The sequence below is a fragment of the Corythoichthys intestinalis genome, chromosome 21 (genome assembly GCF_030265065.1).
Source record: "Corythoichthys intestinalis isolate RoL2023-P3 chromosome 21, ASM3026506v1, whole genome shotgun sequence".
Taxonomy (NCBI): domain Eukaryota; kingdom Metazoa; phylum Chordata; class Actinopteri; order Syngnathiformes; family Syngnathidae; genus Corythoichthys; species Corythoichthys intestinalis.
In genome coordinates, this window is record NC_080415.1 from 27,054,495 (window position 1) to 27,071,492 (window position 16,998).

General features: G+C 38.1%; 1 protein-coding gene across 1 annotated transcript in view; it reads right to left on the bottom strand.

Moving 5' to 3' along the window:
* The window catches only part of rhbdl1 (rhomboid, veinlet-like 1 (Drosophila)), a 117,948-nt gene that overhangs the window by 48,601 nt on the left and 52,349 nt on the right, over positions 1–16,998 (bottom strand). Inside the window, exons 6-8 of the mRNA XM_057826924.1 lie at positions 4,578–4,802; positions 4,339–4,487; positions 4,156–4,268 (exon numbers count right to left, since the gene is read on the bottom strand). Of these exons, the coding sequence (XP_057682907.1) occupies positions 4,156–4,268; positions 4,339–4,487; positions 4,578–4,802 (487 nt within the window). The remainder of the gene's footprint in view (positions 1–4,155; positions 4,269–4,338; positions 4,488–4,577; positions 4,803–16,998) is intronic.

Genomic DNA, 16,998 nt, shown 5'->3' on the forward strand with positions numbered 1-16,998 from the left:
TGGAACCTCATTAACTTTCATCCTCTGGCGTGCTACTTTGGAGATTTGTGGATATTTTTTATGTCGCCGCTGATCTCTGGATCGCTTCTCGCTGCTTGCGTCTCCCAGCTAATGCGCATTTGCACAAGTCATCAAGCCTGCTGCGCAAATCTCTTTTCCAGCAGGAACAATTTGGAAATCTCGCGCTCGGTGTCATTTGATTACCGTTGCGAAGTCTAATTCGTGTCGAGTAATATTTGAATCTGATATTTTACTTCTTCCGTCTGTACGTGACCAAACGTCCGAATGATTTATATCAGCTTCGCTTTGTTCCGAGTAAATTGAGTTTAGTGCCACTCAAATCTTCCTCTGCTCAGTGAAAACAACACACGCTCACACTCATTTTAAGACATGTAAAATTTAGTACATTAGCTTAGCTCATGTGCTTATGCTAGGACAAGCATAGGCGGATCTACTATTCAGGCGAAGTAGGCAATCGCCTTAGGCCCTCAACCAGTAGGGGGCCCCCGACCAGCTGCCCTTGCCCCAAAGAGCAAGGGCTTGGGCCACCGGAGCCAGCCGCACCCCTGACTTTTCGTCATGTATAATTATGTCAGCAAACCAAACAAACAAATAACAAAACAAAAAAGAAAGCCATTTGAATGCTGCATTTATATGATCTCTCCCCCACACACCAGCACTAAAATGGACTGTTCCACGACGACGGACTGAGTATCAGTTGCTTAGCTTCATTTAGCGCCGTTTAGCTTCGATTAGCTCCGTTTAGCATCGCTTAGCTGTTTGTTAGCTTCACTTAGCTCTCCTGCGTTTTTCACACCACTGAGCTTGCTATTTTTACAGCTCACGTGCTACTTTGCACGTCGGCTATCGTTTATTTCGAACACATGAGCAAACGTGCTCTCCACGAGAGCCAAAGTGCAGTGAGGGAGAAGTTGAGAACAGGCCGCTTATGCCTCTTTTAACTTTTTTCTTCTTCACACCGAACATAAAATACTCGACAGCACACCCTGTGGCGAAACAATGCTGTACAGTTCCAATCAGTCAGACAATAACACTCAACAGCTGGTTAACAGCATTTGCCAACGAAATTTTTTTAAAAAATCTATTAGTGACCCCACAAGCAATGACAAAGAATGTTTTTTTACGGAGTGTAAACCTTTCGGTTAGTGGTTTAGCGAACGTACCTCCGGTGAACATTTCAAAGTAAAAGCACGTCATGTTCGTCATATAAATAACGATTTCTGGAGTTAATCCCACATACTTCAGAATTAATATTATAATATGTAGAGTAAATACAACAGAATACAGATTCTACACTAAAAATAGCTTTCAAATGACACTCTTTATGACAAGTATGATTGGCAATGAATAATTATTATAAATATTATACTACTATTATATATAGTAGTAGACTATAATAATAATGCTAGATTTTTTTTTTTAAGAATTGTTTTAAATAATGTTGGAAAGGCAAAGTCAGTGTTCTGAATCTATTTTCCATTCTTTTGCACTAGTAAATGCTATATGCATTTAACCTCATTGTTTATTTGTGATTAATTATTGTTATTTACATGATAATTTGTTCTTTAATCAAGAATGTAAGTCTTCCAAAAGGGTTTTGTGAATTAATAAGCGTCAACAAAAATTTCATTGATAAATTAGTAAAAAAAAAAAAAAAAAAAAAAAAAAGGAAATTATTAGATTAGTCCAGTGCTTCTCAATTATTTTCTGTTACGCCCCCCCAAGAAAGACGTAAATGTTTCGCGCCCCCCCAAACTCTCTGCCGCCACTGTAAATAGTATCATTTGTCTATAAAATTACAATTATAAGTACGCCTCAGCCTAACATTGTGTCCTTTTTTTCTATTAAAGAAAAAAAGTAACAGATCAACTTATAATAAAGTATAACTTTATTAACATTGTTTTGTTTGTAAGAGAAACTTAACGCGCAACAATTTGCCTGAATTTAAAAGAAAGTCACATCCAAACCATTGACCATTTGATACTGAAAAATAAAATGTAATAAAATCACTAAATAAAAACAAATTCAATTTGATTAGAAACATTAACCCATGAGGACAATATGCCAAAAATTTGACCGAAAAAACAAAACTGAATAGAAGGGGAAAAAAGTGTCTTTGGACAGAAGGACAGTTTTTATTTTCGCCGCTCACAGTATCACCTCCTTTGCAATGGTGTGGGTTTATTTTGCACTGTGCATGCTAACAGTGCTCACTGGTTTACTGATATAACACTGACAAAGCGGGGCGATTGTTGGCAATATTCGGCACGTTTTCGATGAAAAATAATCAAGCGGCTTATCAATAAGATTGGGGTCTAATGTCTTTAAGTGGCGTCTTATTTGATTTGGCTTCCGGCTGTCCGCTATAATCATTTTTAGACACAGTAAACAGTTGTCTTTCGTCATCTCCCACTGTATTAAAAGTCAAAGCCAAACCCGAACGGCCTGAAAAAAGCGCATTCTAGGCGGCCAAGGGAGAACCGTAGGTGAGGGCGGTCGTCGTGACGATCCCAAGCCGAAAATGGCACTTCTCGGGCGGACACGTGAGAACCGGAGAAGACAGTGGGTCGCTGCGTGAGTCCGGTGTTGTGCCGAAAAAAAGGCCGGAAAACGGCTTTCGAAAACAGCACTATGCACTGTGCTCTTGCTTAGTTAAAAAATACTGCGCGCACTCCAAAAATGAGACCACCACTGCCACCCACTGAGTGGACGCGCAAGTACACTTTATTCAAGTACGGCAAAAAAACAAAACAAAAACATGTTCCCCGAGGTCACATGCGCTACCCAGGGGGGCGCGCCCCACAATTTGAGAAGTACTGGATTAGTCGACTAATCGTAAAACTAGTCCGCTGACTAATCAGGGGAAAATTTGTCGTTTAGGACAGCCCTAGTGTACCGGAACATATTCCCTGCACACCCTTCTCACCTTTTTAACCCTTGACCCATGAAGAGGGCCCCTGGACCTGTTCGCCGTAGGCCCCAAAATTGCCAAGTCTGCCACTGGTGACCATATTTCGATTTCCAAAAAAGAGGACACTCGGCCCGGCCTTGAGATACTTGAATTTTACTCAAAGTTCACTCAAAGATGCCTATATCACTTTAATATATTTAAAGTGTACCTCCTCTGTCTGGATAGAAAAAATATGTTTTATTAAAAAAAAAAAAACATAAGCCTATTGCCATATAGTATACATTATACACTTAATTGAAATATATTTTTTTTTACTCAAATGGTTACTCAACAGGCTTTTTCTTCCTAAAAAAATAATCAAAAAGTGAAAACAAAACAAAAAAAAGAATAATGATTTTAAAAAAAATAATATAATGCAGACCCATGGAAATGTAGTCCAGTCAATACACACACACAGTAGGCTATGTGCCATTCAACATTTTTTAAAATTACTATCACAACAATTGTCTTTGACAAATTGTTATCCCCACTCAATTTTTATTCTCATTCAACGTTCTAGATTGTACGCAAACAATAACAGAAATTAACTGACAAGCTATTCAACCAGCAAGTTTTCCAAACGCAGCAGTTCAAAATTACATTGCCCATAATGCCTAGTGCGGCTGAGCTCAGTGATTGCTACCCTATTAGCGAAACGCGAGCCGAGGCAAAATCAGACTTTGCTATAAAAGTTTACAATCATCGGCAGCGCAAAGATGCGACACCAAACGGCATTTTACAGATTACTAGTTAGCGGGTGGGGTTGAAGTGTAGATTCCTTTTGTTTGTTGTTTTGGCCTGGGCTTACCCCGAAGCTGCGCTTCATCCACATTTTGTAAATATTGTTCATTGCGAGTTTGACTGTAAATACATTTGTGCCACTTGTGAACTTGTGTGGCTTGTTTTATGTTACGCCCTTCGCCAGCCGTCCTTGGGACGTAACATGCACATGCCAACAAGTTTCTAAATTGGTAAAATCACCGTTCTCCATGACATGCGCACACTCGTGGCTGACAACGAGGCACTCTAGATCTAAAAGCGATCCCTAATTAAATACGACACAGTTCTCAGTTGTTAATTCACTTTATAGAATCATTATTCCCCATCCTTATGTACTCAAACAAACATTTGAAATGTAAGTTGTGTCACAAGTTACAAAAACAAATCCGAAAAAAGGTACTCACCCGCTAGCACTCCCGCCATATAAAGCAAACTTATCCGCAAGACGCCATGGACCATCTCCAAAGGGACTCCGATCATCAGCTGTAGTAACGCATTGAAGCCCAGCTGCTCCAAGCTATAGAGGGCGACATCGTGATTAACACAAGACATCGGGAAATTCCTCGTTCGCGCTCCGTTTTACGTACCCGACGTGCATGAACATGTAGCTGAAGAAGCGCCACACTTGAGCGCGGTGGCCCGGATGGTACACTAGGGGGCTCTTCATAAAATCCGGCTGGTAGGTTTGAAGCACCCACTTGTTGAGCATGATGCCGTAGCACATGAACACGATAATCTGTGAACAGATATCCAGAAATTGGCCCAAATAAATGGTCATTTCTTTCCATCTGTTCCTGTCGCGTGAGCAAAACTGGCTTTTTCTGACCTGGACGATGGTGATGACGGCGATAAAGACGGGAGGCGGGCACAGGCGGTTCTGATGGAAGTACCAGCGGCGGTCGGTCTCGCAGGGCAGGATCTCGTAGGCCACGTAGCGCACGAAGCGCTTGTAGAGACCCAGGCCCGTCTCGTCCAGGAGGATCTCCCTCTGCAGCGTGCGGCGGCCGTTGGCGATGGCTCGGCGGAAACTGCTGGAGCGCTTGCTGCTCATCTGGGATGAATAAGTGACAAAAATGAACAAGAACATCTATCATCCATTTGAACAGGAACATGTACAGCACTGTAAAAGTTGGAAAAGACCATGTTCCATGATGGACTGTCATTCATTTACTGCCAGCCCTCCCAGGACAAATGGATGGAACGTCAATCATCGTCAGAAGTGGGTAGAGTAGCCAGAAATTTTACTCAAGTAAGCGTAGCGTTACTTCAAAATAATATTACTCAAGTAAAACTAGTCATCGAAGTACTAGTAAAAAAAAAAACTATCCGGTTTTTTTTTTTTGGGAAACAATGGTATTTTTTTTCCCCTCTCAGCACAAACTTATCCATATGAACTGTTGTTATTATAATGACACTGTACAATAACCCATTACATAACCACATTAAGCCAAAGAAATAAAATAAATAAATAAAATAAAATAAAAATCATTGAATTCTGGCGAGAGAAAAAAGACAAATGAAGCATTATTCGTCCGAAGAGCCTCAGTGCCCTCTAGTGGAGAAAATTAGTTCCTAGTTTGGATAGTGAATAGTTCCTTCATAGTTACTACAGTGATCCCTCGCAACTTCGGGCCCTCAGTCCATCGCGGATTTTTTTTCAATTAAAAGAAGGGAAAACAATACAGATAAGCTGTCCCGAGCCGATCACATAGTGTCATGCTCGCTCCCTCCCTTCCTCTCCCTGCTCTTTGTTCATCAGAGTGAACTGGAATTGCTTATTAAACTAGAAACTGCAATTTCTGGAGAAATTACACCAGGTCTTTCCTGTGTGGCTATACAAATCGTAGCCCCGCCCAGGGCTATCAATATAATGGACAAACATGCCTGTCAATGGCATTAAACAAATTAAATGCCATTAGAAATGAACGGAAAATTTGGACGTCCATAGCTGTCAATGGCCTCCAAGTACATTGGCATCAATAGAATGGACAAACATTCCAGTCAATGGCAATAAACAAAATAAATGCTATGAGAAATGAATGGGAAATTTGGACGTCCATGGCCGTCAATGGCAGCACCATCCATAAGTGTCAATGGAAGCGGGGAAGTTTGGGGGACACGTCCCATTGATATCTGGTCATTTTCTTTTAATTTGGGGATATTGGATTTTTTGCCATTAAAAATTAATGGGAAAATTTTGGGACATCCATGGCTGTCAATGGCCTCCAAGTACATTGGCATCAAAAGAATGGACAAACATGCCAGTCAATGGCAATAAACAAAGTAAATGCCATGAGAAATGAATGGGATATTTGGACATCCAAGGCCGTCAATGGCAGCACCCTCTATAAGTGTCAATGGAAGCGGGGAAGTTTGGGGGACATGTCCTATTGATATCTGGTCATTTTCTGTAGATTTGGGGAAATTGAGTTTTTTCCCCCATTGAAAATGAATGGGAAAAAATTTGGACGTCCATGGCTGTCAATGGCATCGACTTACATAGGCATCAATGGAATCCTAGTACATTGGCATCAATACAATTGAGAAACATTCCCGTCAATGGTATTAAACAAAGTAAATGCCATGAGAAATGAATGGGAAATTTGGACGTCCATGGCCGTCATTGGCAGCACCCTCTATAAGCGTCAATGGAATTGGGGACATTTGGGGGACACGTCTATTGATATCTGGTCATTTTCTGTTGAATTGGGGAAATTTTGTTTTTTCCCCCATTGAAAATGAATGGGAAAAAATGTGGACGTCCATGGCCGTCAATGGCATCGACATCCATACAGTCAATTGAATCCAAGTACATTGGCATCAATAGATTCGACATGCATGGCCGTCAATGGCATCAATGCAATGTAACTTCAATTAGAAATCCCATTGTAAGTGAATGGGAAATATTCTCATTAGAAATGAATGGGACAGTTTTTGGCCAATTTCCGGGGGACCGTAATGTTTTTTTGAAAATTCTGTATACAACTTTTATGCCCCTCACCCTCACGGAATTTTTGATGCCAAAAATTGTGTGATTTGATCAAAAATTGAAGGACTAGATACATTTTGAAACTTTTCTTTGTTTCCCATTAAAAATGAATGGGCACGTTTTTCGCAAATTGCCGGGAAACCGTACATTTTATCCCCAAAAATTTTTCCGTCACTTTTATGCCCCTCGCCATCCCGGAATTTTTGATGCCAATCTTGTGTGTTTTCGTCAAAAATTGACGGACTAGTAACATTTTGAAACTTGTCTTTTTTTCTCCTTAAAAATGAATGGGCAAGTTTTAGTCAAATTTCTGGGGAACCGTAAATTTTTTCCAAATTCTGTATACAACTTTTATGCTTGATGCTTTATGCTTGAAAATGATTCAGGTTTTTGGAAGATTTCCGGGGAACCGTATATTTTTTCCAAATTGTGTTAATAACTTTTATTCCCCTCACCGTCCTGGAATTTTTGATGCCCAAATTGTGTGATTTGGTGAAAAATTGTAGGACTAGATACATTTTGAAACTTTTTTTTTCTCATTAAAAATGAATGGGCAAGTTTTAGTCAAATTTCTGGGGAACCGTAAATTTTTTCCAAATTCTGTATACAACTTTTATGCCCCTCACCGTCCCGGAATTTTTGATACCTAAATTATGTAATTTGGTTAAAAAAATTGTAGGACTAGACACATTTTGAAAATTGCTTTTTTTTTTTTCAGAAAATTGCCGTTTACGGGCGAACGGAAAATTTTTCGGGTTCGTTTGAAAAAAAGCCTGCGTCGCGCAAAAATTCCGGACGCGTCGATACTTGAACGGTGCCGATCGGTCAAGTGGTTCGAGCTGCGCGGCCAAGCGGTTCGAGCTGCGCGGCGCGTCGAAGGATTCCCATTAAAAAAAAAAAAACAGAATAACATATACTATATACTATATACATATATAATAAAGTCGCAGAATAACATTATTTGGCTTTGCCAAAAAGCAAAGACCAGATAATCAAACGATGATTGACAGACAACCGACAGACAAGACAAGCTCTGATCTTGCCAGAGACTTGACCTTCAAAGTGCCGCATGCGTCAGTCATCGTTTAACTTGTAAAACAGTTGTGTGTAAGTGAGCAGCAGGAGCGGATTTGAGTGGACACTCAATTACGCATTTAATACAGACAATTAAAAAAAAATTTTTTTTTAACTTTTTTAAATGATTGGGCGTCTACTTTTTCCTGAAATTAAAAGGATCATATCTCCGGTTTTCCGTGGTCAATTGGTGCCAAATAAAAACTGCGAGAGAGGTTTAAATCCGCGCTTTCAAGTCATGTTGAGGGCAGCACTCTACAGTCCCTGACAAAAGTCTTGTCGCTTATCCATTTTGTAGAAACAATTGCTAATAACCTGACTTTTAATTATTCAATTGGTTTCAGAAATGGCTCATATGAAAGCTAAGACTAGAGCTGGGAATCTTTGGGCACCAAACGATTCGATTACGATTACGATTCAGAGGCTCCGATTCGATTATAAAACGATTATTGATGCACCCCCCTCCTTTTTTTTTTTTTTTTTTTTTTTTTTTTTTAATAAAGTTTTGTACATTAGTTCCAAAATTGTTCAAAAATACTCTCAGGCTAAACCAAACTACTATTTCAGTATCAAGTTAACATATAGCAGTAAACAAATATACAAAAATAACATTAAATAAAAAAACTCCAGTCCCCATTCTGTATCAGCAGCTTTAAACTACATTCAATTAATTTAATGTTGTGAATCAACCGTTAAAGTTGTTAAAATTGCTCCCGTTATTCCATAATTTCCCTTTTGTCTACTTTTAACATGTGAAAGTTTAAAAACTATTTTAAAGATAGATTCAAGTCAATATTTTGCCGATTTAGGAGTATTTTAGATAAAAAGTTAATTAGGTTTGCTTGGAAGGTTCGCTACAACAGCATTGCAGGCAAGTTTACTGCTTTAAGATGGCGGCCGTTTACTAACGCCCGCATCTAGCTTTTTGCAGATGTGCTGCTACCGCTACCGAGTCTATAATCCATCTAGTCCTATATAAATGATATCTACCGTAACATTATGTAGCTTAGCTGTACTTGTAGCAGCTTTTCGGCAGCAGTCAGGTATGTTGTTGTGTTTTTTTATCTCGTGGCATGAGTTGAGCCAGAGCCGTGAGTTGAGCGTTGGCATTACCCGAGGGGCCGGTTAATGAGAAGCATAATGTTTAGCTACTCCCGCTCCGTTCCGTCCCAAAGACCGCGCGGCGCGCTGAGTGTGTTGTACTTCCGCTTTACTTGGCATATTTCAATAATCGGAATTTGGATGTTTGTGAATCGTTCTCGAATCTTCCACGGCCGAATCGCGAATAATCTAAGAATCGGAAATTTTGCACACCTCTAGCTAAGACCCTCCCAAATTATGTTGAATGTACAAAAATATGTTCGTTTCACTGAAAAAAAGATTTTGCATTTAATGAAGACATAAAGGTCAAATTTGGCAAGACAAAAGTTTTGTCGCCTACAGAAAGTAGTGTGAAAATTGAACAAAAAATGTACTTCAAATACAAAAAATGTACTTCAAATACAAAAATATGTTACATAACATAAGCAAATGAAGTAGTGGTGCTGTGAGATCCAAAAGTTAATATTTTGTATGACTTCCATGGGCTTCGGCAAGGGTTCATACAATTTATGGATGAAGTCATCAGGAATATCAAAGAAAGCAGTCTTGCATGCCTCTCAGAGTTCATCAACATTCTTGGGTTTCGTCTTCCATGCTTCCTCTTTCATTCTACTCCAGACATTCTCAATGATGTTCATATCTGGTGACTGGCTGGCCAGTCCTGGAGGATGTTGATCTTCTTAGCCTTGAGGAACTTTGAGGAAGAGTAGTAGAGTATTGAAGTATGCGATGGAGCACCATCCTGCTGCAGAATTTGTCTGTTTTATGGTTAGGAATGTAAGAGGCAGCTAAGATTTGTTGATTTTCAGACTATTTATCTCTCAAGGTGCAGACAATTAAAAAACCGTGTGGCATTTGCCAAGGCCCACAGCCTGTCAAAAGGATGAACGCTGGAAAAGTGGCAAATGGTGAATTTTTCAGATGAATCTTCCATTGAATTACACCACAGGCGCCACAAATATCGCAGGAGACCTACTGGAGCCCGCATGGATCTGAGATTCACTCAGAAAACAGTGAAGTTAGGTGCTGGCAAAATCATGGTCTGGGGTTACATCCGGTATGGGGGTGTGCAAAAATTCTGCAGGGTGGAAGGCAACATAAATAGCCTGAAATATCAACAAATCTTAGCTTAGCTCTTCAAGGCAAAGAAGATCAAGATCCTCCAGGACTGGCTAGCCCAGACACCAGACATGAACACGGTGAAAGAGGAAGCATGGAAGACGAAACCCAAGAATATTGATGAACTCTGGGATGCATGCAAGACTGCATTCTTTGGTGTTCCTGATGACTTAATAAATTGTATGAATCCTTGCCGAAGCCCATGGAAGTCATACCAAATATTAAATTTGGATCTCACAGCACCACTACTTAATTCGCTTATGTTATCTAATGTATTTTTGTATTCGAAGTACATTTTTTGTTCAATTTTCACACTACTTTCTGTAGGCGACAAAACTTTTGTCTTGCCAAAATTTGACTTTTATGACTTCATTAAATGATAAATCTTTTTTCAGTGGAACAAATATATTTTTGCACATTCAACATCATTTGGGATGGTCTTAGCTTTCATATGAGCCATTTCTGAAACCAACTGAATAATTAAAAGTCAGGTTATTAGCAGTTGTTTCTACAAAATGGATAAGCGACAAGACTTTTGTCAGGCACTGTAGTGCGTTACATGTTAGCGAAGGACACAGCAATACTTTAGCTGCCATTGACGACCATTGATGTCCAATGCATTTGCACTGTTCGTAACAGTCCGTCATGGCCAACGGTCTTTTACAACGCGGTATACGTTAGCGATGGACCCATTAATACTTTATCTGCTACTGACAACGATAAACGGCCAATCCATTTGGACTGGGAGCGGCAGGAAGCGAATGATCATTTTATTCATTTATTTATTTATTTAATAGGGACAGTGCACATTGATGAACATCTAAAAGATGTAAAGTTGCCAGATTGTAGCAAAAAAAAAAAAAAAAAATTTACAGCCGCAGTACCTAGGCAGGTAACGCAAAGATACAAAAAGACAAAGAACAAAACATTACGATAAAATTCCTTGTACATTAGACAAGCCGTTTAAAAAAAAATTAAATTCTCAAGGCTCAATAAATAGTACTTTTTTTAAAACGTTACAAACATGGAATGACATTGGTTTTCTGGCAAGGACCTCTAACGATTTCTTGCAGAGTGATTTTATGTTACAGCATGTATTTACACCTGCCAGTTGCCAACAAGTAAAGCAATATTCAATGTGTGATAAAGCAGAGTTTCATAAACACAACGGCTTTTTAAAAAAAAAAAAATTGTTGAAAGTGGAAAAAAGTTTTATCTATTGCTGGTTTGGAACAATAGTCGAGCTCTCAACATGGGCCCGAAATCGTCCCAAAAATAAAAATCCTGCCTGCTGAGATGGATTGTTCCGTTTGCTCACGCCGCCATTAATCAAAGAATGCCACCAGAGAAAAGTTTGAAAAAAGAAATTCATCACAGTGTTACAGATATGAAAAAAAAATACCTCTGTCCCATATTTCGGCGTTTTTTTTCCCTCCTTCCTTTTGACAAAACATGCAGAAACAGAGAAAAGCTTCACCTGAAACTCCCAAGCGCCATTGTAAGCTCAAACAATAGTTCTCCCTGGAGACAAAACCGCCAACGAAGCAATTATCTCCAAATCAAACTTGGCGTGCAGTGATAGGATCTGACACAAAACGAGCGGGACGGAACAAAAAAGCGGCCTTCGACGTCTTTTTATAATGAGCGGCGAATGATTTTTCAACTACCTGGCGGGAAGTTCAAATGACTGACTTTTTTTTGTGATCCGAACTTCTTTTCCTGCAGTCGTCGTGCGTGTTTAGGCATAACTTCCGGATCAGTATTTTTCATTTTGATTTGTTTGAGCATTAGTTTTGTTCATTTTAGTGCTGGCAAATTTATCGCGTTAACGGGCGGTAATTAATTTTTTAAATTAATCACCTTAAAATAGTTGACGCAATTAACGCATGCACGGAATGACCCGTTCATACATTACCTGAAACCGTTTACAATGACGCCGTTTTAGCACACTGAGAGCGAAAAGGCAGAGGAATGCGAGTGGACATAAAAACAAATACAGTGCCCTCCATAATTATTGGCACCCCTGAAAAAGATGTGTTTTTTAGCTTCTAATATACATATATTTTAAATCAAATAATATGGGACCTTAATGGAAAAAAAGAGAAAAATCCAACCTTCAATACAAGTGCATTCATTCAGTGGGGGAAAAAAATCCAACATAAAGAAAAAATTATTCGACATCAAATAATGTGTGTCACAATTATTAGCACCCCTGGTGTTAATACTTTGTACAACCCCCTCTTGCCAACAAAACAAGGTCTGGGGACTGAGATCACCATGGGAGGAGCTTGATTTTTTTTCTGGTGAACCATTTCTGTTTAGATTTGGCCATATGTTTAGGGTCATTGTCTAGCTGAAAGACCCAGTGACGACCCATCTTCAGCTTTCGGGCAGAGGACAACAGATTTTGACTTAAAATGTCCTGGTATTTCAAAGCATTCCTGATGCCATGCACCCTAACAAGGTTCCCAGGGCCTTTGGAAGCGAAACAGCCCCACAGAATCACTGACCCACCCCCATACTTCACAGTGGGTATGAGATGCTTTTCAGCATGCGCATCTTTCGTGGCACGCCAGACCCACTTAGAGTGTTTGTTGCCAAACAAAACATGTCTCATCTGACCAAAGCACACTGGGACCGTGTGTATTTTTGTGTGAGACCAAGATTGAGCTTTTTATTTATTTATTTACTTTTTTTTAGGGCTGTCAAACGATTCAAATTTTTAATCGATTTAATTACAGCTTAAAAAATAATTGTAATTAATCGCAATTCAAACCATCTATAAAACAGGCCATAGTTTTCTGTAAATTATTGTTGGAATGGAAAGATAAGACACAAGACGGATATATGCATTTAACATACGTACATAAGTACTGTATTTGTTTATTATAACAATAAATCAACAAGATGGCATTAACATTCTCTTAAAGCGATCCATGGATAGAAAGACTTGTAGTTCTTAAAAGATAAATGTTAGTACAAGTTATAGAAATTTGATATTAAAACCCCTCTTAATGTTTTCGTTTTATTAAAATTTGAAAATTTTCAATCAAAAAATAAACTAGTAGCTTCAATGGCGAGCTACTAGTTTATTTTTTGATTGAAATTGATGTCAATAACTACACCATGCTCATTCATTGTGCTGAAATCCATAAACTCATTTGGGCCCAAGCGCCAGCAGAGGGCCCCAAACACCAAAAAACAAGTAACAAGCGGACATTACACTGCTGTCATTTTAATCTGTTAGAGTGGGGCATGTGCGTTAATTGCGTCAAATATTTTAACGTGATTAATTTAAAAAATCAATTACCGCCCGTTAACGCGATGATTTTGACAGCCCTAGTTGAATTATCAAATATAAAACTATTTATTCAATTTTTTTGTCTTTTTGGTCCCAAAATGTTGATTTATAATTGGTCAGTGAAGAAAACAACAGTTTGGACATGAAGTTCCAGGTGTCTTGAAAAAAGGAACTGAACCAGGCCATTGTGAACAATTCTTTCTTTGAAATATGAATTTGTATAAATCTGTCAAAAAACAAAACAAAACAAAACAAAAAAACTGTTGCGGCTCAGTATTGATTCATATATAAGGCGCACCGGATTATAAGGCGCACTGTCAGCTTTTGAGAAAATTTTAAGGCTTTTAGGTGCGCCTTATAGTGCGGAAAATACGGTAATCGATTAACTCAAGTAATTTCGATTAGAAAAAAGATTCAAATTAAATTTTGCTGCTTCGAGTATTCGTTTAATTCAAGTGGCTCTGTAATGGTTTGTTTTGAAAGTGTTTGCATTTAGTTTGATTTGGGTGGATACACTGCCCCATAGTTGTAACAGTGAATATATTACTCATTTCACATGGCTGAAATCGGCTGCTTCCTGTTAAGACCAACATAAGCTAAGTTTTTGTTTGAACTAATGTTTTTTTTTTTTTTTATGCATTCATAATTTATGGGTATATTTTTTGTGGGAATATGTGTTTCAACCATTTGTTCAAAGCATTAAAAAAAAGTTAGCATTTCATGGCATTTAAGCTAGCGGACTTTTGCTATGTAAATTAGCTAACTGTTCTTTTGTTGTACTTAGACCATCATTTATTTTTAATACCGTTTGATGCTCAGCTCAGGTATTTTCATTTTTTATGTTCGTTATCCGATTACTCGATGATTCGAACTAACTAGTTCATCGATTTATTTATCAACTAAAATAATCGATAGCAGCTGAGCTTATTTTTATTTATTTTTAAAAATATACGTATGATTATTATATTATAATTTTTTTTTTTTTTTGCATAGGAACCAAAAACTAATTTTTTTTTTTTTTGCATAGGAACCAAAAACTATGTGTGGAAATTAAATACATGTAGAAAAAGAACAGTGACTGTTATTTTATATATATATATATATATATATATATATATATATATATAATTTATTATTTGATTTAAAAAAAATATTAGAAGCTAAAAAACACATCTTTTTCAGGGGTGCCAATAATTATGGAGGGCACTGTATAAGGCGGAAAACACAGACAAGACTGAAAAAGCCGTTTCTGCCCTTGCACTTCTCTTTAAAAGAAAATGCTGTATTTTAAGCCAAAACAACTGTTGTGTTTGATAGAACAATATGTCTTTATGCTGCCATAGCAGATTCGTGGCGCATTAGGCCCCCGAACTATTTTTAATTTGGCCGTTTTACCCTGAAAACCCCCGTTTACAGACATCGCGCAACCGCTTTGGTTTCAACCCAGCCATAAAACAAAGGTAATTAAATATATTTATTATTCAAAATGTCTGTCATTTTTAACTTAGAATCATTAATTGATGTCTAATATTTCGTTAAAAAAATTTTTTTTAAAAAGACTTAAAAAAATTATTTACTCACATATTGTAAACTTTTATACAAATTACGTCACAATGAAAAAAATGGCGTCTGTAAAAAAGTCACGGATATTTACCTTATAACTATCGCTTAATTGTATTTTTTTTTGTTTCTGTCGCATTTTTCCGAAATGTTTGATGATAAATAATCGATCCAAACAAAGAAAAATTGGGAAAAAAAACGTTTAAAAAGGTAAATATATGAAAAAGAACATCTCGACCACTCCTTGATGTCTGCAATTTCTGCATCGCGACCCTTGTTATATTACCATGTTTCACCCATAAAATCCCCCAAAAATTCAGCTGTGGCCATACACAGCTGTGTCTTGACACTCAGTGATACATGCTACATGGAGTTTTTCGATCAAACCAAGGTCAGTACGCGATAATATCTCGTTAAAGTCATGGCGTCTGTAATTCTGCTTTCGCGTGCTCTCACCTCCAGATAGGGTTTTGATGTTTAATTTTTTTTTTTTTAAATGCCCTCCTGTTCAAAATTTTTCGTCCCCCAGAAAATTGAGATTTTAGGCTTTCCAATGATGTATCACACATGCATATAAGACAATTTTGAAATTTGGCCAAATTGGGGGTCTCGGAACGGAACTCCAAGTCACCTGAGTGTTTTCCGCCATAAGTATTGTGGTGAACGACATGGGGTAGAATGACAGGAGATGATCTTTTTCTCAACACGCTTAATTGAACACAGAGCAGATCATCCTGTAGGCTTATACCATTTGCAGCCACCACTGACAGTCATGGTTGCCCAACTTCCCATCATGCATTCTGGCGGCGCAGGAGACGTTCTTTTTCTTAACACGCCTAATTAAACACAACGCAGAACATACTGTATACCATTTGCAGCCACCACTGACAGTCATGGTTGCCCAACTTCCCATCATTCATTTGGGCGGAACAGTTAAGTCGCTACAGTATCATTTAGTGAAAGCACAACAAAAATAATATTCCTATCTCTCAAAAAAATAATGTTCACAAAAAGAGAAGCGCTCAATGCAAAGAGAACTGGCATTCCCAATCACAATAGCTATGCAAAATACACATAAAACTTTCTCAGACTTTGCCTTGGCTAGATCTCTAATTACCGTATTGGCCCGAATATAAGACGTCCCTGGTTACAAGACGACCCTCTCTTTTTCAAGATTCAATTTTGAAAAAATACTTTTTAAACACCAAATTAAATTTTATACAGAAAATAATGACAGTACATCTGAAACAAATGATTTTCACAATATATTTGAGAGAAAAAGCATGTTATTTTGCCTCATTCAAATCTTAATATCTGAACATTTAAATATGTAAACTAAAGTGCAATCACATTCGTAACTGAATGGCTTCTGGTTTTTGAAATGTAAATATACCAATCTATTGTGATAAAAATAACTGCATTAACCATCAAAGTGAAGTCTAACTGTAACTGTAGTCTTGAAACAAGTTGGTTTGAATTGCGATTGATTACGATTAATTAATTTCTAAGCTGTGATTAACTTGATTAAAAATTTCAATCGTTTGACAGCCCTTGTTTATTTATTTTAAACACAAATCTCCAAAAAATACTCTAATATTTAACTATCAGAACCTTTCTTTAGTAGTGACGCAGCAGCTTGAAGCGCCAAGCTAGCAACAGCCTTCAGGGACAGCTGAATAAACTAAATGGCGCACAGCAGGTGAGCGCACATGTGTGCGTATTAAACAGCGAGACGCCTTCCCCTCCCTCCCCGCCGAAAGCCGCAAGTTGTCTATCGCGCACGCTGCTGTCTGCTTTCGTCGATTGTCCTTGATGGATTCATTAGCCGCGGCTCGCGCTCGATACCGCGTGGCTCAATACTAATTAGCAATAACCGTACCTGCTAGAAATGTGTTTTCAAAGGCCAAAGAAGCCAAGATATCAAATAAAAAGTCATCAGAAAAAGAAATAGTTGAGAGGCAAAAAAGTATTTTCACTTGTTTACTCGCTAGCTGAACTCATGCTAGCTTGGGGTGGGTAGAGTAGCCAAAAATTTTACCCAAGTAAGAGTAGCGTTACTTCAAAATAATATTACTCAAGTAAAAGTAGTCGCCCAAAAAATTT